Genomic DNA, 23,009 nt, shown 5'->3' with positions numbered 1-23,009 from the left:
AGTGATTTGACAGATGTTCCTAAACTTCTAGAACTAAAAGAATAACCCCTAAACTCTCCCAGTGTTTGAAGATTGGCTTGTGTTGGGGTACTCCTGTGCTTCACCTGGCATTTTAAAATTGTGACTTAGACTCTGGCCAGTTTGGCTCAGCGGTTAGAGTGTCGGACTGCGGACCAGAGAGTCCCGGGTTCGGTGTCCACCAAGTGTACGTGCCTCAGTTGCAGTTTGTCCCCAACCCTGGCTGGGGTCGTGTGGGTGGCAGCCACTTGATGTGTCTCTTTCACATCGATTTTTTTTTCCTCTCTCTTTCTCCCTCTCTCCCTCCTGCTTTATCTAGAGATAAATGCAAAAATAAATAAATAAAAATAAATAAAATTGTGACTTAGCTTTCATTTCTTTCTTGTATGGTGCCTGATGGTCAATCAGAGTTAAGAGGCAAAGTTTTGTACCAACAGATCACAGGTTTGATTTCCAGTCAAGGTCATGTAGTTGGGTTGCAGGTTCAATCCCCATCCCGGTCAGGGCACCAGTGGGAGGCAGCCACTTGAGTCTCTCTTATGTTGATGTTTCTCTCTCACTCCCCCTCTCTCCCTCTCTTCCACTCTCTCTAAAAATCAATGGAAGAAATATGCTCGGGTGAGGACGACGCTATAACCAACTGAGCCACTGGGCCAGGGCTGATTCATTTTTAGATTTTGTTTGTGGTTTGAGGTAAGGGTCCAACTTCATTCTTTTACATGTGGATATCCAGTTGTCCCAGCACCATTCATTGACTAGATGGCAATGAGTTTTTTTGTTTTTTTTCTTTATTGATTTTTAGAGAGAGGAAGGGAGAGAGAGAGAGAGATAGAAACATCGATGAGAGAGAACATCGACTGGCTGCCTCCTGCATGCCCCCACACTGGGAACTGGGCCAACAACCTGGGCATGTGTCCTGACCGGGAATCAAACTGACAACCTTTTGGTTCATGGTTCGATGCTTAACCACTGAGCCACACCAGCCGGGCGAGATGCCAATGAGTTTTAAGATATAATATGAAAGCATAATTCATGAAAGACAAAATTAATAAGTTTATAAAAATTAAATTTCCTGATCTACAAAAGGCACTGTGTAATATTGTGATTTATAATAAGAAATATAGTATATCTGGTCTTCAATCCCATTCTTGACACAGAGCTCCTAAAACCCTAGAAATTTCTTGTTATTTTTTTAACTCATCTTTATTGTTACAGTTGTCCCCCCTTTTTTTCTCCATTGACCCCCCTCCTTCCTTCCCCACACTATTGTTGGTGTCCATTGATTATGCATATATGCAAAGAAGTTTTTTGGTATATCTCATCCCACCCTCCCACCCCCCTTCCCTTTGAGATTCATCAGTCTAACAACCAATTTGTACTTCTTAATTCCTTCATCTATTTCACCCATCCTCCCAACCCCCACCCATCTGGCAAGAAACAAAAGTTCTCTGTATCTATGAGACCTTTTTTTTTTTTCCAGCAGGGCTCTGATCTCACTGAGTCTACCCCTTGAGAGTGTCACTTGTGAAGGTGGTTGGATGGTGGTGCTTTGACATGGTCTGAAGCTGTCCACTGGGTGTGCTGGCTCTGGGGCCTCCCGAGAGGCCAACCACTGCCTGTGTTCTACAAAGTGATCTGCAGATGGTTGCTTCTTTTTTTTATTTTTATTTATTTTTTTATCCTCACGTATTTATCTTCAGATAGAATGAGAGAGAGAGAGAGAAACATCACTGTGAGAGAAGCACATTGAGTGGTTGCCACCACATGACCCCAACCGGGTCTGGGGACAAACTGCAACAGAGGTACGTGCCCTTAGCGTACTCAGGACTCTCTGATCTTCAGGCCAACACTCTAACTGCTGAGCCAAACCAGCCAGGACCAGATGGCTGCTTCTTGTGTTGGGCTTGAAGGTGCCCAGGGGAGGCCAAGCTAGCTATGAACCAAGGCTGCCTGCTCCTAGTTCTGGGCCTGGGGTCACTTAACCAGAGGTATGGGGCTTGTTGAGGCCAGATGCTGCTTGTTTGAGAGACTTTAGGAAAATGTGTGAGAGACTTTAGGGAAATCTGAAGCATGAGCCAAGACAGGCCATTTCTATGGTAAATCCAATGAAAACAGCTTGGGTGGGCTGAAAGTTGGGTGAGGCAGGGCCTCGGGGAATCACCAGGGCGGAGCAAACAGTGTGAACCAGGTACTGGAGTCCCAGTATGGAGTCCCACTGCTGGCCCTGTAGGGGAAGGGCTCAGGAGAGGAACAGTGGCATCCACCAGAAGTCTGTCCAAGAGAAACCTGCCTCTCTAGCTCTCACTCTGATGCCAAACAACTCAGTTCTTCCTGGTATGTCTCTGGTGCTTTTCAAGCTGCCTCCCCTGCCCTGGAGCCCAGAAGCACCAAGTACTAGTAAGTCTGTGCGCCGGACCTTTAAGAGGAGCTGCCTGGGACTCTGGCAGCCTTAGCTCCCCTCAGCCTCAATTCCCGCCTTTTTTTCAGTTAGAAGTTATGCGCACTTCTCTTCCTGGCACTGGAACCCTGAGCTGGGGGACCTGATGTGGGATAGGGACGGACCTCTTGCTTCTCAGGGAGGACCTTCACAGCCAAGTTTTCCTTCCTGAATTTTATCTGCCACATGTGGGTGTGAGTGTAAGACTGCCCCTCCTACCAGTCTTGATGTGACTTCTTCAATTTTGTAGTTGTAGGACTTCCATTCAGCTCAGTTTTAGGCAGTTCTGAAGGATGGTTGTTCTGTAGTTCGTTGTAATTTTGATGTGGTTGTAGGAGGAGGCAAGTACCATGTTTACCTACACTGCCATCTTGACTGGAAGTTGGAGGGATGTTGTTTTTCCTTAGTCATTAATAAGTTGTTTATTTTAATGGCTACATGGTACTCTCTCCTATGGTATGAATATGTAATTTATTTAACTGGTTGCCAATTGATATTTAGGTTGTTTCTGTAGTTTTCTTTTTTACTGTTATAAAAACAGTAATTTTAATTCTTTTCAAGAATTTCAAATATTTAATGAATTTTGATTATGTAAAACAAGTATATAAGCATATAAATTATTAAAATTACCAGCATGTTTTTGTAGAGCGTCTCACAATTCTCTCTCAGTGATTCTCTGTAATTATCTGGAGAGAATCACTGTTCCTTAAAATGTTTACAGTCATTAATCTTTCTATGTAAAGTTAATTTGTTTCTAAAATGTGTTTTATTTCTGTAGAAATTTTAAATTTTCTTTGCAACTTTGAATTAATGGTAATTTAGAATAAATAACCTACACTATACTGTTTTTTGTTTTTTGTTTCCTAGCAGTAAACTGTTGATAGAGATAAGCAGTTAGTGCTTTATCATGCATAAAATCAGCACTCAGATATTGGACTTTTGTTACTGCCTCTTAATTTACTTGTCTTGATGCTGTAGTTCTGTGCATGGCAAAGAGTCTTTTGGGTATTGAAGAGAGGTAATAACTATACAGAATATGTGGTAATGATGTCTTTGAGGGCTCCTTCTATAACAAGGACTTTGAATCAGAAAAATATCCTGTGCAATGTATTGTTAAAGCTTTTCTGTTAACATCTCATTTTTTATATTCTGGGTGACAACTAATGACTTTATTTATGGTGTACAACTTCCCTATTTTTTTTTTTTTTAATCCTCACCTGAGCATATTTTTTTCCCTTTGTCTTCAGATAGAGTGGAAGGGAGGGAGGGGAAGAGAGAGAGAGAAACATTGACATGACAGAGACACGTTAACTAGTTGCCTCCCACACGACCCTGACCAGGGCAAGGGACCAAACTGCAGCTGAGGTACGTGCCCTTGATCGGAATTAAACCCACAACTCTTTGGTCTGCAGGCTAATGCTGTAACCGCTGAGCCACACCAGCCAGAGCTCCTTCTCTATTTAAAATAAAAGGGCTCACCCTGGCCGGTGTGGCTCAGCTGGTTGGGTATCTTCCAGTGCACCAAAAGGTTACTGATGGATTCCCTGTTAGGGCACATGCCTTGGTTTCAGTATTGATTCTCGATAGGGGGTATGCAGGAGGCAGTCCATCCATGTTTCTCTCTCTCTCCCTCTCTCTTACAATTCTGTCTCTCAGAATCAATTTAAAAATCCTGAAAATACAATAAAAGGGTTCCTTTAGTAAACTGTAGGTTATAAAATATATGAAATGATACGATTTTTTTTTTTTTTTAATCCTCACCCGAGGACATTTTTTTCATTTTTTATTCAGATAGAGCAGGAGGGAGAGAGAAAAAGAGAGAGAGAGCAACATCGATGTGAAAGGGAGACATCAACTGGCTGCCACCTGCACGACCCAACCAGGGCCAGGGACAAACTGCAACCAAGGTACATGCCCTTAGTGGGAACTGAACCCAGGTCTCTCTGGACCACAGGCCAATGCTCTAACTGCTGAGCCAAACCAGCCAGGGCCGAAATGGTACAATTTAAATAAACAAAGAAGTTGAAGGAAAAACTACATGTATCGGGCCAAGGGAATGAGCTTAGTCACTATAGTAAGGCCACAACTTGAGCTTCCAGTGTTTTCATATGTAAGTCAAGGAATAAAACATTGTATTTTATAGAGTTTATCTCAGTAGAAATTATTGTTCCATTTCATTTTGGTAGATTTGAGAAGACAGAATTGTTTTGTATTTAAATTTTTTAATGGAAGTGTAATTTTGTATAAAAGCTCAAGGCAGTGTTTACAGTTTAAAGATATTTTGTTTGCCTTTTTATATTTGTATACTTCTTTCATAGTACCTGACAAATAAGTGCTAAGTAAATTTTGTTTTACTTTAATCTTTACCTTGGCCTACTGAAAATATTTCTGATATTTTTACCCAGTACCCAAAAGCCTGAGAACAAATTTTTATTTTAAAATCTTTTTTTGTTGTTGTTAATCCTTCCTCACCTCAGGTTATTTTTCTGTTGATTTTTTTTTTTTTTTTTAGATAGAAAGGGAGGGAGGGAGAGAGAGAAACATGGATGTGAGACAGATTTATTAGTTGCCTCCCACGTGACCCCAACGGGGCCAGGGATAGAACCTGCAACCCAGGTATGTTCCCTTGACTGGGAATTGCACCTGAGACCCTTCGGTGTGTAGGCTGACACACTAACCACTGAGCCAAACCTGCCAGGGCAAAATCATAATCAGTTTAATTCAAACACTATTAATGATAAATAAGAAACATTTATAGAGGCCCCCCCCCCCAATACATAATCATTTAATCTTTACAAAACCTACATGAGGTAGAGGTATTATTCCTGTTTTTCCGACAGGAAACTGGGACCTAGAGAGGTTATATAACTCAAATAGTACCATGTAGTTAGTGCTGAGCTAGGAATCAAGCCCAAGATTCCTATTCTTATAACCATGAACCATGCTGTTGTTTTGTTTTTGTTTTTAAATCCTCACCTGAGGATATTTTCCCATTTATCTTCAGATGGGGGAGGGGGGAGAAACATTGATGTAAGAAAAACATGTCAATTAGTTGCCTCCCACACAACCGAGGTATGTGCCCTTGACCAAAATCAAACCCCGACTCTGGTCCATGGGCCAACGCTCTAACTGCTGAGTCAAACCAGCCATGGCTGAATCATGTTGTTTTTACATGGAGATGAACTTTTCCCTGTTTAGTGACTGTAGAAGATATGTTACAGTTTTTCATTTAGTATAATTCAGTAACTATTTCTTTGTTCATTTAATTGAACAGGTAAATTTAAGTATTTGCTATGTGTCAGGCACTGTTTTGGGCTTCTGGGTTTCATCAGTGAACAACACAAAATCCTTGCTCACATGGAGTTTATAATTTAGCCTAGAGGCTCAAAATCCATAAACTACCAAGTGAATTGTTTAGTATGTCAGAAGGTGATATATTGTATAAAAGAAGAAAATGACAAGGATAAGTGGAACAAACTGTAAAATTACCAAGAGATCAAATAGAATAAAAGTCCCTAGGGCTAGAGCATACTAGAATAACAAGGAAGTAGATGCCTAAATAGGGGAGAATAGAACTAAATAAGATCAGAAAGTTGGGAAGCACACATCACATTAGGTCTTTTAGGTCATTGTATAGAATTAGGGTTTTACTGTCAGTAAAAAGGAAAGCCTTTTTTGGGTTTTCATTATTTTAAAAGAGTCATCCTGATTGTGATGGGAGTAGGTACTGAGGCTATACAAGGGTAGAAGCAGGGAGACCTGTTAGGTTATTATAGTAATCTAGTAGAGAGGTATAATCTAGGGAAAAGATGGCTGTCAGAGCCGGCTCTGAACAGATTGGTGGTAGAGGTAATGGGAAATGGTTGCATTCAGGATATATTTTGCAAATAGAGACAACAGAATTTGCTTGTAGGTTGGAAGGGAAATATTAAAGGAGTCAAGGATGATTCCAAGGTTTTTAGCCTGAGCATCTGAAAGGATGGAATTCCCATCAACTGAGATAATTTATAGGGAAAATGAGGAGTTCATTTTGGGAGGGGTTAAAGTTTGGGATGTCTTTAAATACTCAAGTGTTGTTTAGAGTTGAGGAGTGAAGTCTGGAATAGAAATATAAAGTTGGGACTCTTTGGTATGGGTGATATATAAAGCCATACCACTGGATGATATTTTTGAGGAAATGAGTATTGAGAGTTAAGAGTTAAGTGAGCCCTAGGTCATTCCAACATTAAGAGAGTGGAGAGAAGAAAAGGAATTGTCAGAGGAGACTAAGAAGGAACAGTCAGTGAGATAGGACATAAACCTAGAGAATGTATCTTGGAAACTCAAGGGAAGAAGGTAAACCTTGGAAGGAGGAATGATCAGCCATGTCAGGATGAAGACTAGAACTGAAAATTATATTTAGCAATGTGAAGGCCACTGGTAATGGGATATAGAAATAGCCTGATTAACTCTATTTACATATTGTTTAAATGCAAATTTTTGATGTTTACAAGTGTTTCCTCTGCCATGTTCAGGTTTGCTATCCTATTGGTGGTATGTCTGACAGCGGATCACAGCTTGGTTCAATGGGTAGCCTGACCATGAAATCACAACTTCAGATCACTGGTAAGTCTTTAGAAGACCCACTACTACTTTACTCCCTGCCCCCCAACATAAAAAATAATCTTAAGAGAATAAATCTTTCTGTAAATAGTAGCTGTTACATGTGAGGTGCTGAATTAATACTTGCTTAATGAATGAACAAATGAACAAAATGTAGATATGTAAAAAGTTACATTTTCATTTCAGGATATTCTTGGGTAATATATATTAGTATTTCATTTCTTTTTTCCCCATTTATCTTCAGATAGAGTGTTTTTGGGGAGAGAGAGAGAAGGAAAGAGGAAGGGAGGGAGGGAGGGAGGGAGGGAAACATTGATGTGAGAGAGACGCATCAATTGGTTGCCTCCTGCATGACCCTGACCAGGGTTGGCGACTGAGTTGCAACTGAGGTATGTGCCCTTGACCGAAATCAAACCTGCAGCTCTTTGGTCCTCAGGCCAGTGCTATAACTGCTGAGCCAAACTGGACAGGGCTTAACCCCTACTTTTGTCTCCCTTTCAACTTATTTTTCCCACAGCAGTAGAGTGATGTTTGAGTGTTAATCTGATCATTTGTTTCTTCAGTACCCCCATACCAATACTTGATATGTTGTGGACACCCAGTACGTTTGTTGAATAGTACCCTTTTACTTAAATATCCTCAGTAGCTCCTTATTGCCTACTTTTCTAGCATTATCTCTTGCAGATTTTCTTTTTTCTTTTGACAGATTTTCTTTTTGGGGGGGGTAATGCATAATGATTTCAGATTAGATTGAACTTTATTATAACAAGCATTTCAAAATAATGATGAAGTTCTAATTTATGGAATGTATATGCATTGTTAGAATAGTAAGTCTATAGCTGGCTTAAATGCTACCAAAAAGGCACAGAAGCAAAAAAGGACAGAAATATTTGATCTATATGAAGTTAAGAGATTCAGGGCTGCCACCTGAAACTGTGCCTGCTAGACTGTCCAGTCTGTCTGTGATTTGGACTGTATATTGTACTTCTTGGGTAGCTGCTATAAAAATTCCTCTAGCAACTCCAAGGGTCCCTTCACCTTGATGGGCAGTGGCATTCTCTGAAGTTCTCTGCTGGAGTTTAGCTGCTATAAAAATTCCTCTAGCAACTCCAAGGGTCCCTTCACCTTGATGGGCAGTGGCATTCTCTGAAGTTCTCTGCTGGAGTATATCCAAGGGGTAGAGTATTTCCTTGGCTTTGATCACCTAATTTCTAGGAAGCAATGAGTTGTCACATGTGGAAACCATGGGTTGGTATGCTAGACTGGAATATATTTGCTGCACCTTCCAAGGGGTTTGGACTATTTTATGGCAAACATGACTAACTCAAGGGTGAAGGCTAAGGAGGCAGTATCTCAAGATGCACAATGTAGGAAGCTCTTATTAAGATAATACGAGATATAGTAGATGCTAAAAGTAATCTTAATTTGTAACTCTCTCTCCAGTGACTTTCCGGCATAGAATAAAATCCAAATTCCTTATCTAGGCTTACCACAATAGTGTGATCTTATTTACCCTTTTTTCCTGTTACTGTACTTTCCCCCAGATATGCCAAGCTCTGTTTGTTCCCAACTCTAATCTTCACATGACTAGCTCCTTGTCATTTAGATGGTTGCTTAAGAATATTTCCTCAGAGGCCTTCCTTACTATCAAGTCATCCTTACTATCAAATCATTCTGCCACATTAGCCTGTTTTTCGTCACAAGGACTTTTCTCTAACTAGGATGTCATCTTCTTGAGAGCCAGAGCCTTTTCTGTATTGTAAACTGCTCTATCTACACTGTAGAGTAATATCTGATACATGGTAGGTATTTAAATATTTGTTGACTGAGTTTGTCAATGTACTTTTTAGTTGACCTCAGAGTTCTGGGACGATTGCTACTGATAGTGGGCTGTTATACTGATGATACTGATAGGAATTTGGGTGGATGTTGTGGGGAAGTCCTCTATTTACTAGGATGGGAGGAAATACAAAGGTCATAAATGAATAAAATTAGGAAATATTTTAGAGTAAACCTGCTTCTCTGAGTAAAAGTAATAATGTTTTATATAACCTTTATGAAATTAAAGTGATTTGAAGGTGAACTAACATCTCAAATATTGAAATATTTTTCCTTTTCTTTTAGTCATTTCAGCAAAACTTAAAGAAAATAAAAAGAATTGGTTTGGACCAAGTCCTTATGTGGAAGTCACAGTAGATGGACAGTCAAAGAAGACAGAAAAATGTAACAATACGAACAGTCCCAAATGGAAGCAACCCCTTACAGTGTAAGTTTAAAAGTATTTTCTACAGTATATTTTGTTTAGTAGGTGAGTAGAAATGCAGCTTTAAAAAAGTTTCTCACTTATTTTCCTTGCTTCTTCCCTCTCTCTCATCTTTTTCTTTTTCCCCTGTCCTAGAACTCCTTCCTCTAGTCCCCCTTTGGTTTCTCTAGATATTTCTATTTTTCTTTACCTTCTCCAGTTTAGTTGATGATGCAGTCACTATTGCCCCTGAACAACAGCTAGGAGAGCCCCATGGTCATGGGCCATTCTTAGCAGATCTTTCTTTGACTTAGGGTTGAAATAGAGGGCCATGAGTAGCTCACTTTATTTTTTAATTCAATTAAAAATAATTGTGTTTTATTTGTTTGTTTTAATTACAATTCTCACATAGGACCCACACAAGGATTTTCTTCCTTAAAAAAAATTATACTGTATATTTTCTTCTACAACTTTGTTTTTATACCTAGCATACATAACATGGTTATTTTTCTCTTTTTTTTTAGTCCTCACCCGAGGACATTTTTGATATTTTGTTCAGATAGAGTGGGAGGGAGAAAGAGAGAAACATCGACGTGAAAGGGACACATTGAGTGGTTGCCACCCACACGACCCAACCAGGGCCGAGGATAAACTGCTTCCGAGGTACGCGCCCTTAGCGGGAACTGAACCCGGGTCTCTCCGGACTGCAGGCCGACGCTCTAACCACTGAGCTAAACTGGCCAGGGCAACATGGTTATTTTTCTAGCTGAGTACATACAGTCGAACTTCCCTTATATAGCTACATAATATTACTTAATATGGATGGATTATCACTTATTTTACTATTTCCCTATTGATCACTTGGTTTCTAATGTGCTATTAGACAGTTATAATATATATCCTTGTGGATATGTTTATATATTGGTGTTCTCTTCTAGTATGAATTCCTAGAAGTTGGATATAACTCAATTTCAGTACTTATTGACAAAGCCCCAAATGTTGGTATTGAACATTCATTGAAGGAAATTACAGGCTAATTTTTTTTATTTTTACTAAAATGAAAGAAACAGCATCATTTATCAACAAATGAATTTTAAAATAATAGAGTGTATTTGGTTTGGGAACCAAATGTATATAAAAATGTCATTTCAATGGAGCTAGTTGTCACATATCAAGTATACAGAAATTTTGTTCATTACTTAATATTTGAATTTCTTGTGATAGTTTCCCTTCAGAGAAGTAAACCAGTGACTTAAAAAATAGTTTTATTTCTGGATGGTCAGATGAGACATTTAAAACTATAAATTCTTTTATTCACATGATACATGCTTATGTGGACAGTGTTTATTCCTAATATATGACAAAACAAATTGAATATACTTAAATTATTATTTAACATGAATTTTTGAAGGTCTGAACATCTTAATGTACTTTATAATGATTTTGAGCAAATGAGTGAAATTCAAGAATTTACTGAAGGTTATCTTGAGGCCTGTTTGCAGAAGTATTCTAATGCTCCTCATCTATATTCATTTCAACATTAATGTTTCTTAGACTTTGTTTTTAATTAGTGGCTCATTAGCCATTGAATCTAAATTAAACAATATATGAATAAAAATTTCAGAAAACATAAATTGAAATAGAAAATGTTACAGCCTCTATAATGACTGGAGATATTCAGCAGATAATAGACTGAATGTTCATCAACTTTCTACCAACTGCTGTCTGTGTTCACTACATATACACTTTGAGACTCAAGCTGATAATGACATTAACTACTCAGTGGTTTAAAAAATTAAGAAAAAAGAAACTCTCCTTGTAGTCTCATATGTTAGTGTTGTTATTGAGCCCCGATATTTGGAGGAACATATAGCTCATGTTCTCTCCTGAAAAAAAAAAATTTTTTTTTAATCCTCGCCTGAGGATATTTTATCATTGATTTTTAGGTAAAGTAGAAAGGAGGGAGAAGCCGGGGGGAGGGGGGGCGGGAGAGAAAGAGAGAGAAACAGTGGTGTGGGAGAGACCCATCAACTGGTTGCCTCTTGCATGATCTTGCCTGAGGCCAGGGATCGAACCTGCAACCTAGGCATGTGCCCTTGGTCCACAGGCCGATGCTCTAACCGCTGAGTAAACCTGCCATGGCCTTCTCCTGAATTCTTAATTTGCAGCAGATTGGCTTGTGATTTTTAACACAGCTTCCATTGTTACATAGCAAAGTTTCCAAACTTTTCTTTAGAGTTTAATCAAAATAATTTAGATAAGACCGTCTTTGTTAGTATATTTTATTCTCTCTCAAATTAAAGTAAAATTAAAATTTTCTACTCTTTTATTCCATCTTCATTATGATTTCCTAGATGACTAATAGAGAAATGTTTTCTTACTATATACTGTATGTGCTCCTGAAACTAACATTTGAGAATTTTGAAGAGAATGAATGCATTGTACGTACCCCCACCACCAACATCAAAAAAAGAGAGGCAATATTAAGGTGAAAGTATTTTAGTTTGTTTAAAATACCTCTTACTATTAAAATGATGGTGGAAATATGATGATAGGGTTACAGGCATAGGTGGACTTCTAAGGAGGAGAGTGTTTGTCCCCCCAAATTTGATCACGACAGAATGAGGTGTAGAAAAATAAAAGATTTCAAGAATTTGATTTTATAGCATTGAACCATAGGACTATGGTAAATATATATAGTGTTCCTGTTTTTGTAATTGATGAGTCTAAAATAGTTTGAATATAATTTATTGCAAATACAAGTTTTCCAGAGTTTGCTTTGGAAATTACCATTACAGGTAGCATTCATTATTGGCATTTAGCATTGCATGAGTGAGCCTATATTTGACAGTTGTCCTGGACACTTTGCCTCTAGCAGTGTGAAACATGAGGTATCATAATCCTTAAATCATTATGTAGCTGATTGAGGAACTTTTTAATATAATATACATTTTAATGTTCAGGTTACTGTCTGACACTGGCTGTGTGATGTTGGGCAATTGGCTTAACCTGTCTGAATATCAGTTTCCATATCTGAAGATAAGGGTGCTAAATTCATCTTACAGGGTTGCTTGAATATTAACTGAAGTAATGTCAAGCTCAACATACCACCTGATATAAGGATTTAGTTTACAAAACACAAAAAATTTTTTTTAATGATTGATTTTAGAGAGAGGAAAGAAGAGGGAAAGAGAGATAGAAACATTGAAGAGCGACAACATCAATTGGCTGCCTCCTGGGTGACCCCCACTGGGGATTTGGCCCACAGCCTGGGCATGTACCCTGACTGGGAATTGAACCCATGACCTCTTGGTACATGGGTCCATGCCCAAGCACTGAGCCACACCAGCCGGACACGAATACACTTTTTTTTTTATCCTCACCCGGGGACATTTTTCCATTTTTTGTTCAGATAGAGTGGGAAGAAGAGAGAGAAACATCAACATGAAAGGGACACATTGAGCGGCTGCCTCTCGCAGGACCCAACCAGGGCCAGGGACAAACTGTAACTGAGGTACATGCCCTTAGCAGGAACTGAACCCAGATCTCTCTGGACCGCAGGCCGATGCTCTAACCGCTGAGCCAAACCGGCCAGGGCCAAATACACTTTTTTATACGGCTTAAATATAACTAGTTTTCCAACAGTTTGTAGCATGATAAGCAGTTTCACTTTTGTTGATGATGCATGGATGAAGTTGCCTCTGTAGTTTAACCACAAGGGAAAATAATCATGTAATCATGTAGCATCCAAATGTTTTTCATAAGATTATATAATATAGGCAATATTAGTTGTACAGTAAACTATGAGGGGTGCAGTAAGATGTTAGACATTAAAACTTTATTGTAATTTATGTAGCATCCCATTGTCATATTTAATGAAAAAGTTTTTTTCACCTTTCTTCATTTTTAGTATCGTCACCCCTATGAGTAAATTACATTTTCGTGTGTGGAGTCACCAGACACTGAAATCTGATGTTTTGTTGGGAACTGCTGCATTAGATATCTATGAAACATTAAAGTCAAACAATATGAAACGTATGTATGTAAAAATAATAGAAATTGTGCTCAGTTTTTCTTTTCCTACAGGAAATTCATGTGCCAAACATGCAGAATGATTATGTTCACTCTTTATTTTTAATTTTCCTTGGTTATATATTAACAGGGAGAAGAATCTTGAATTATTTAAAGCATTCTGAGTAGCCTTGATTTGGCCATTCCTTTTCTATCCAATATTTTAAATAAATATTCACTTAGTAAGTAGATATTTATTAAAGTACTGCATACTTAATTATGGAAAACTATAAATATAGAGCAGAGATGAAGGAAAAAAAATCCCACTTCAAACAGATAAATATGGTTAATACTTTGACAGATTTTCTTTTCCAAGTGCTCATTTAAAAATTTTTCTCATATTAAGTGGTGGTTTTTATTTATACAGGATGGGGCAAAAGGTTTACAGTTATTTGTATGGAAACTAATAAATAATAATATAAGAATAAACTTTCACATGCAACTGTAAACCTACTTTGGTGTCCCACCTTGTATGTGTGTGTGTATATATATATAGATATATATATAAATAAAATACAGATGTATAAAACCTTGAAACATGCTCTTTTAAATTAATATATTATATTTTAAAACATAGATATTTTCCACCCCTTGACTAAAACATACTTCAAAGAATTTTATTTCTTATCTAGAACTTGTGAGATACAATCTATTCTTTTTTTTTTAAGCAACCACATATATATATATTTATATTTATTATTATTATTACTTTTAATTGATTTTAGAGGAAGGGGAGAAAGAGGGAGAAACATCCTTATGAGAGAGAAACATTGATAGGTTGCCTCCCGCACTTGCCCCAACTGGGTATGAACCAGCAACCTGGGATATATTTCCCTGACCAGGAAACAAACCTGCCACCTTTTGGTATACAGATGATGCTCCAGCCAACTGAGCCACACTGGCCAGGGTGTGATACAATCCATTCTTTTTTTTAAAAGATTTTTAATTACCCTGGCCAGTGTTGTTCAGTGGTTAGAGCGTCAGCTTGTACACCAAAAGGCTGCACGTTTGATTTCTGTCCAAGGGCACATACCTGGGTTGCAGGCTTGATCCCAGCCCAGTCAGGGGGTTTGCGGGAGACAACCAGTCAATGTGTCTTTCTCACATAGATGTGTGTGTGTGTGTCTCTCTCTCTCTCTCTCTTTTTTGCTCTCCTCCCTCCCTTTTCTCTTCTCCCCTCCCCCAATTCTCCTTCCCTTCCATTCTCCAAAAATCAATGGAAAAAATATCCTCAGGTGAGAATTAGCAACAAAAATTTTTAAACTGATTTTTAGAGAGAGAGGAAGGGAGAAGGAGAGAGAGAAACATTGATGTGAGAGTGGAACGTTGATTGGCTGCCTCCTGCATGCTCCCTACTGTGGACCGAGCCTACGGCCTGGGCCGGTGCCAACTGGGAATTGAACCAGCAAACAACCTTTCAATGCATGATGCCCAATCAACTGAGTCAAACCAGCCAGGGCAATCCATTCTTTTTTTTTAAATCCATACCCGAGGATAATTTTCCATTTATCATCAGATAGAGTTGGAGGAAGGGAGAGAGAGAAACATCGATGTGAGAGAGACACAACAATTAGTTGCCTCCAGTAGGACCCTGACCAGGGCCGGGGATAAACTGCAACTCAGGTTTGTGCCCTTGACCAGGATCAAACTTGAGACTCATTGGTCTGAGGGTGGATGCTCTAACCACTGAGCAAACCGACCAGGGTGAATCATTTTTAAGTGATATATTTTCAGTGAATATAATTCAGACATATGTTGCTGAGTAATCTTGGTTGTCCTGCTGGCTCACTTTATATAAGGATGGAATGTATATAATAAATGAGCTGATTGAGCTGAGTTCAGCATTTTATATGAATATTAAGCATTACAATTTTTCTATTTTTAAAATATTTGGTGTCATAAGACCTGAAACCTTGGTTGAAGAATATAAAACAATTTATATACACATAAATGTAATTTTTCTCACATTGTTTTTATCAATTAAGATGACTTAACGGGGAAAAAAAAGTGACCAGTATGAGACTTTTTTTTCTGACATTACGTTTTTAAGTTAAGGTGATTTAAAGAAAAATCAATGACCATTTGTTCTGTAATTTATTTTCTTCCAGTTGAGAAAGTAGTGGTGACTTTACAGCTTGTAGGTGACAAAGAGCCAACAGAAACAATAGGAGACTTGTCAGTTTGTCTTGACGGGCTGCAATTAGAATCTGAAATTGTTACCAATGGTGAAGCTACTTGTTCAGAAAGTAAGTAATCACTTTTTGTATAGGGTCTTTAATGATTTTCCTTACATTAGCCACTTTAGTATCGTGTATGTAATTTTTATTATTCTATTCACATTAAATAAATTATTTCTTTATTAAAAAATTTTATTTTCTCTATTAATTTTTAGAGAGAGAGAGGAAGGGAGAGGGAGAGAGAGAAACATTGATGAGAGTACATCGATTGGCTGCCTCCTGCTTGCTTCCCAACTGGGGACTGGGCCCACAACCTGGGCATGTGCCCTGACCAGGAATCGAACCAGCATCCTCTTGGTAAAGGGGTTAATCCTCAATCACTGAGTCACACCAGCTGGGCAATTATTTTCTTTTTAAGGAGATGGATAATTTACAACATTTTCCTTTTAGCACATTGTATTTATGAATAAAACATTTTTCTGTAAGTTGAAAGGCTAGCCAAATAAAAGTTGAACCATAGCTGACCCAGTGGGTAATGAATTCATTTAACAAATATTTATTCTCTAGGCCAAAGATATCAGTTAATGTGGCATATGGCAGACACACTTTATTACCTGTAGGCAGTGTGTGGTTGAGTTTAAATTTGACTAGAAATTCATAGCCAATACAAGCTGAAATTCATTTGCCCCTTCTCTTCTTTTTCTGTAGGTTAAATTTATAGAGATGACTTTATGTTATACTAATGACAAAACCCATTCATTATATGTATGCTGGTATATCTTACAATTATGATTTACTAGTGTTGGATAAAGGAAATAAACATGAACTGTAAATTGAAAGAAGTTTGATGGCACCCAAGTAGTGCCTGCAGAGCTAGCATGCTTAATAAAACGACTTCTCAGTGGATTCTCTTTAGATATTTCCATCACTTTTCATGTGCTAAGTGTATTTTCACTTGAAACAGATTTTTAGAGGCTGCAACACAAAGAACAGATTAATGGTTTCCTTGATTAGTCTGACAAAGATTTTTTTTTCTTTTTTTACTTAGAAACTGCATTATGAAACATTTTGTAGTTGTCAGGCACTATTCTGTTTCTACTTTGGAAGACTTCCTGGTTCCTCTTTAACTCATGACTTGTTTAATAGCAGATAGTCCTGGTGTATTTTCTGGATTGTTTCTTTGGGGTTAATGACAGTGAAGAGAAATTTCTGAAATGATCATACTGCTTCAGAATTGATATGTTCATTTTAATAGACAGCTATTCATGGGAGTTCTATAATAGTTAATTTTTCTATCAATTAGAGTTCTTTAACATAATGTACAGATTAAATTACATTGCTAAATTGCTCTAAACCTCAGTATTTATAGCTTTCTAAGTTTTTTTCCTACAAATTTGGAACTATTATAATGCAGAATATTTAATAATTAACAAAAGTAAAGCATGTCATTCTTTACATTTCAGAGTAGAATATAAACTGCTTATTTATATTTATGACTTTATTGTTTATTTTCTACAGAAGTGGACATTTCTATGTCATCAGTTTTCTGCTCAAGTAGGAAAATATTTGGCAGAATTTAACATGATTTCTTGAAATAAAGAGGTTTTAACTGGGAAGTCACAGTGGATTTTTTTTTTTTTTAATCCTCATTCGAGTACATTTTTGCATTTATCTTCAGATAGAGCAGGAAAGAGAGGGGGGGGGAGATAGAGAGAGAAACATTGATGTGAGAGAGACACATCGATTGGTTGCCACCCACACATCGATTGGTTGCCACCCACACGACCCCAACCGGGGCCAGGGACAAACTGCAACCGAGCTACGCGCCCTTATTGGGAACTGAACCTGGGACTCTCTGGTCCACAGGCCAACGCTGTAACCACTGAGCCAAACCGGCCAGGGCAGTCACAATGGATTTTAGGGTTGGAGTTGCCAGCTACAGTAGCTACTTTTTTTTAAAAATTCTTACTATATTCCAGTCACAATGTTGGTGTGTTTGCATATATACTCATTTAAACATCACAACGTTGTAAGGCATTGTGTTTCCTTTCCTTTCCAGTACATACTTAAAACCTAGCAACATTAAATTGTCATGAGTTAGTTGTGGGCAAAGAAAACCCAGTTCAGCCCACAAGCATGTGTGGTGGGAAATGCACTTGTATTTTGCTTTTATTTTATTTATTTTTTATCCTCACTCGAGGACATTTTTTTCATTTTTGTTCAGATAGAACAGGAGAGAGAGAGAAACATCGACGGAAAAGGGACACATCAAGTGGCTGCCACCCACATGACCAACCAAGGCCGGGGACAAACTGCAACCGAGGTACGTGCCCTTAGCGGGAACCGAACCCGGGTCTCTCTGGTCTGCGGGCCAACGCTCTAACCGCTGAGCAAAACCGGCCAGGGCACAATTTATCTATTTTTATATCAAAGGACATTTGGGTTATTTTCATTTTATTGCCATTATGAACATATGCTATATTGGACATTTTTGCATTTATATATTTATATGTCTCCTGATACACAGGTTGAAGGGTCTGTGTAGCATATATATTAGGGAGTGGAATTCTTGGGATATAATGGTATGTGAATTTTCAGCTTTATAGCATTTATTGTTTCTTCAGGTATCCTTTTTTGTTGTGATTCTTTTAATTAAGGTAACATGCAGTTAACCTTATAATGTGTACAGTTCAGTGGCATTTAGTATGTTAACAATGATGTGTATCCATCACCTCTCTCTAATTTCAAAACCTTTTCATCACCCCAGAAAATAAACAGCATTGCCCACTAAGTAGTTACTCCCCATTCCCTCTTGTCCCCATCCTCTGCTTCTTGTCTCTGGATTTGCGTATTCTGGATGTATCATAAGAAAGAAATCATATAATATCTGACCTTTTGTGTATGGATTATTTTATTTAGCATATTGTTTTTGAGCTTTATCCAAATCAAAACATTTTCTAGCTGAAGAATATTCCATTTTGTGTGTATGTGTGTATGTATATGCCACAATTTATCGATTCATACACTGATGGACATTTGTCTTATTTCCATTTTTTGACAAGTAATAACTTATAAATGATGCTGCTATAATCTTTTTTTTTTTTTAACTATTTTTTTGCATTTATCTTCTGATAGAGTGGGAGGGAGAGAGGGAGGAAGAGAGAGAGAGAAACATCGATGTGAGAGAGACACATCGACTGGCTGCCATCCACACAACCCCAACCAGGGCCAGGGACAAACTGCAACTGAGGCACACGCCCCCAGCAGAAATCGGACCCGGGACTCCCCAGTCCGCAAGTCGACGCTGGAACCAAGAACCGCTGAGCCAAACCAGCCAGAGCAATCATTTTAGAAACTGACCCTTTTTATTATTGACAGTATTACATATATTTCCCATTTTCTCCCTTTTTGCCCCTCTCTACCCAACCCCTGCCTCACCCCAGGCCTTCCTCATGCTGTTGTCTGTGTTCAAGGGTTATGCATATATGTTCTTTGGCTAATCTTTTCCTGTCCCCTCACCCCCAATCCTGTTTCCTCTGAGATCTGTCAGTCTGTTCCATGCATTCATACTTCTGGAGCTATTTTTTTCATCAGTTTATTTTGTTCTTTAGATTCCACTTATAAGTGAGATCATGTGATATCTGTCTTTCTCTAACTGGCGTATTTTGCTTAACATAATAGTCTCCAGGTCCATCCATGCTGTCTCAGTGGGTAAGAGATCCTTCTTTTTTATAGCTGCATAGTATTTCATTGTGTAAATATACCATCGCTTTTTTATTTACTCATCTACTGATGGGCATTTGGGTAGTTTCCAGATCTTGCTGCTATAATCACTTGTGTATAAATTTCTTTGTGCATGTTTTTGTTTATCTTGGGTACATACTTAGGAGGTGAATTGCTGATGCTTGCTTTTGACAATTACCAAAATTGCTTCATAATTTTTTTTTTAAATGTTTTAAATTTACCCTGGCCGGTTTGGCTCAGCGGTTAGAGCTTTGGCCTGCGTTCTGGAGAGACCCAGATTCGGTTCTCGCTAAGGGCATGTACCTCGGTTGCAGTTTGTTCCCGGCCCTGGTTGGGTGATGCGGGTGGCAGCCACTAGATGTGTCCCTTTCACGTCAATGCTTCTCTCTCTCTCTCTCCTTCTCTCTTCCTCCCACTCTATGTGAACAAAAAATGGAAAAATGTCCTTGAGTGAGGATTGATTGCCAGTTTGTATTTGATCTTAGTCTGTGGGAATCTTAGGGACCTAAATTGGGGATTTTTTGCTCCAGAGAAAATTTATTTTGCTTCTGCTGGTGCCAGGGTTTGGAATCTACCTAGGAAAATTTTGGCTCCTTTCTTTTTCTTAATGTCTCTGTCTCTGGTTCAGCCACTTTGCTGCTAACCCAAGCTCTTCTTGCTGATCTATTTCAGAGCTGATAATAATAGCCCTTAGGGTGACCCTTTCTTTCACATTTGCTTACTACACCCTGTTCCTGCTGTAGTATCAATTCACTTGTTTGTTTATCTTTTGAGATTGCTAGGCACCCAGGAAATAGGAACAGTGTGTTAAATTACTTCATCTAAGAGGTATTTTGCAGCAGAGGGACCCTTTTGAGTAGCTCAGTGAATGGAAGAAATCTTGATAGATCTTCCAAAATGTCCTGTGGATAAAATATGTGCATTTAGAAATCTGATCAGTTTTTCTTGAGGAAATTTTGATTGGGACTACTTTAAAGGCAATACATTGTAAAATGCCATTGTTCTCGTCTTGGATATTCCTTGTATAAATGTCAGATAATTTGTACATGTGTGTTTTTTAAACTGTTCTCTGGTTGAAAATATAGGACTAAATCTAAATAACTTATGCAATAAGTTTCATAGTGATGGCTTCACTCTATATTGAAGTGAAATAAAGCATTGAATATGAATAACCCTTGTTGAAACTGCTGATGAAATGTAAATTGTGAGAAATAATATAATATCTAATAATTATGGAGTGTTTATATGTGCTGGGTAGTGTTCTAAATGTTTATATGTTTAATTCTTACAACTGTTCTGTGTAGTAGGTATCATTATTGTTTCCATTTTGTACATGAGTTAAGAGGCATAGGAAAGGCAAGTGTACTTTTCTAAAGTCACATAGTATATGATGAAAATAGGAGACAGACCCAGGCAGTCTGGCCTCAGAGTCCATGTGATTAAATATTATGCTTTACTGTAGTAAATGAGAATGTTTATAGAAGTAGTAGTTACTGGTAGATTTAAATGAATTGTTCCAAATGGTTTTCTTAATTTTTGAGAAAAGTAGGATAGGGTGTTTTGTTTTTCTGATTTCATTTATGTTTTATTTATCAGCTATTTTAATTAAAAAAAAATTTTTTTTTTTTTTTTTTTTGCCCTGGCTGGTTTGGTTCAGTGGTTAGAATGTCAGCCCGCGGACCAGAGAGTCCCAGGTTCAGTTCCCACTAAGGGGCACGTAGCTAGCTGTGTTGCATGTTGTCCCCAGCCCTGGTTGGGGTCATGTGGGTGGCAACCAATTGTGTGTGTCTCTCACATCGATGTTTCTCTCTCTCTCTTCCTCCCTCTCTCCCTCCTGTTCTATAGAAAATTTTTAAAAAAGAAAAGAAAAAAATGTCCTGGGATGAGGATAAAAAATATGTGTGTGTGTGTGTGTATATCTATATCTATATCTATATCTATATCTATATTATATATATATCTATATATATATATTTGATTTTAGAGGGAGAGGAAGAGAGCTAGAAACATCAATGAGAGAGAACATCTATTGGCCTCCTCCTACATGCCCCCTTCTGGGGACCAGGTTCACAGCCTGGGCATGTGGACTGACTAGGAAACAAACCAGTGACCTCTTGGTGCGTGGGTGGACACTCAACTACTGAACTACACTAACCAGGCTGTTTATCGGCTATTTTAAGGGGATATATTCCATGTAAAAATGATTCTTTTTTTTGTTTTGTTTTGTTTTTGTTTTTTTTAATCCTCACCCGAGGACATTTTTCCATTTTTTGTTCAGATAGAGTGGGAGGGAGAGAGAGGAACAGAGAGAGAGAGAGAAACATCGATGTGAAAGGGACACATCGAGTGGCTGCCACCCGCACGACCGACCAGGGCCGGGGACAAACTGCAACCGAGGTACATGCCCTTAGCGGGAACCGAACCCGGGTCTCTCAGGACCGCAGGCCGACGCTCTAACCGCTGAGCCAAACCGGCCAGGGCATAAAAATGATTCTTATAAAATTGAATTGTACCCTTTTCTTCATTGGATCCTGTTTTTTAAACCATTTTAATAGCTTTATTGATATGTATTTTATATTTTAAAAAATTCACCCATTTCACATATACAGTTAAATGGGTTTTAGTAATTTATTTGCGTAATCCAGCCATTACTGTAAATCAGGTTTAGAACATTTCATCTTCTCAGTAAGATCCCTGTTGCCTATTTATATAAATCCTATTTTCACCTCCAACCTCAAGCAACCACTAATCTATTTTGTCTTTTCTAGACATGTCATGTAGATGAAATCATACAGTATATGGTCTTTTGTGTTAGGTTTGTTTCACTTAGCATAATGTTAAGTTCATCTGTGACAGCATGTTTCAGTAGTTTCTTTTTATTACTGAATAGTTTTTCATTGCGTAGATATACCACATTTTATCTATTCACCTCTACCATTTTAAAAAAAGTATTATTTGTAGACTAGATAAAATACTTGCCAACTTTGCCCTGGCTGGTTTGGCTCAGCAGTTGGAGCATTGGCCCAAGGATCAAAGAGTCTCAGGTTCGATTTACGGTCAAGGGCACATATCTGGGTTGCAGTTTTGATCCCCAGCTCTGGTTGGGGTCGTGTGGAAGATAACCAAACCACGTGTCTCTCTCATGTCAGTGTTTCTCTGTCTCTCTCTGTCTTTTGCTCTCTCTCCTTCCTTCCCTCCCTCCCTTCTACTCTATCTAAAAATCTATGGAAAAATATCCTTGGGTGAGGATAGAAAAAGCAAACAAACTTGCCAATGTTGCTGTATAGTATAGTGGTGACTCAACATCTCTTTAAGGAGTTAATCTATTAATTATGCTTTGGAGTGATACAGTGATGATTTCACTGTTTGAAGTTATGACCGTATTCATAATGGTCTATTATTCTTTAACTAAATGGACCTAGACTATTAAACTTGAGTTCTTGTTTCTGCATTGCATAGTTTTTCCTTCTTAATTTTTGTGGCAGTGTGCCTACCTCTAGCAGCCACCTTCTGATGTTTTATAGTATTCAGGTCCTTCCTGAATCCTAGGGACAGTTCCCAGCAATAAAATTTGAAGAAAGTGTGAACATTGTGGCATTCATTTTGGTCACTTTAAGACCTACCCATTTGTGCCTTTCCTATTCTTGAAGCTTTTTTCCAGGCTCCAGCATGAGAGATATGTTACTCTATTTTCAGAATCTGTTTTAATAATCATTCT

At 38.1% G+C, this 23,009-nt stretch overlaps 1 protein-coding gene across 10 annotated transcripts in view; it reads left to right on the top strand.

Annotated features, from left to right (window-relative positions):
* Positions 1–23,009, top strand: part of ITCH (itchy E3 ubiquitin protein ligase) — a 125,066-nt gene that overhangs the window by 32,297 nt on the left and 69,760 nt on the right. For 8 of the 10 annotated variants that reach the window (XM_036245842.1, XM_036245846.1, XM_036245839.1 and 5 more), the window contains 4 exons: positions 6,970–7,060; positions 9,182–9,323; positions 13,210–13,334; positions 15,479–15,616. In XM_036245842.1, coding sequence (XP_036101735.1) covers positions 6,991–7,060; positions 9,182–9,323; positions 13,210–13,334; positions 15,479–15,616 — 475 coding nt within the window. In that variant the 5' untranslated portion in view covers positions 6,970–6,990. Of the gene's footprint in view, positions 1–6,969; positions 7,061–9,181; positions 9,324–13,209; positions 13,335–15,478; positions 15,617–23,009 lie in introns of those variants that run through there. The other 2 variants (XM_036245845.1, XM_036245847.1) reach the window with 2 other exon arrangements.

This window comes from Molossus molossus, unplaced genomic scaffold (assembly GCF_014108415.1).
Source record: "Molossus molossus isolate mMolMol1 unplaced genomic scaffold, mMolMol1.p scaffold_m16_p_6, whole genome shotgun sequence".
Lineage (NCBI taxonomy): Eukaryota > Metazoa > Chordata > Mammalia > Chiroptera > Molossidae > Molossus > Molossus molossus.
Note: the sequence above shows the minus strand (reverse complement) of the source record. Positions and strands in the feature narration are given on the sequence as shown.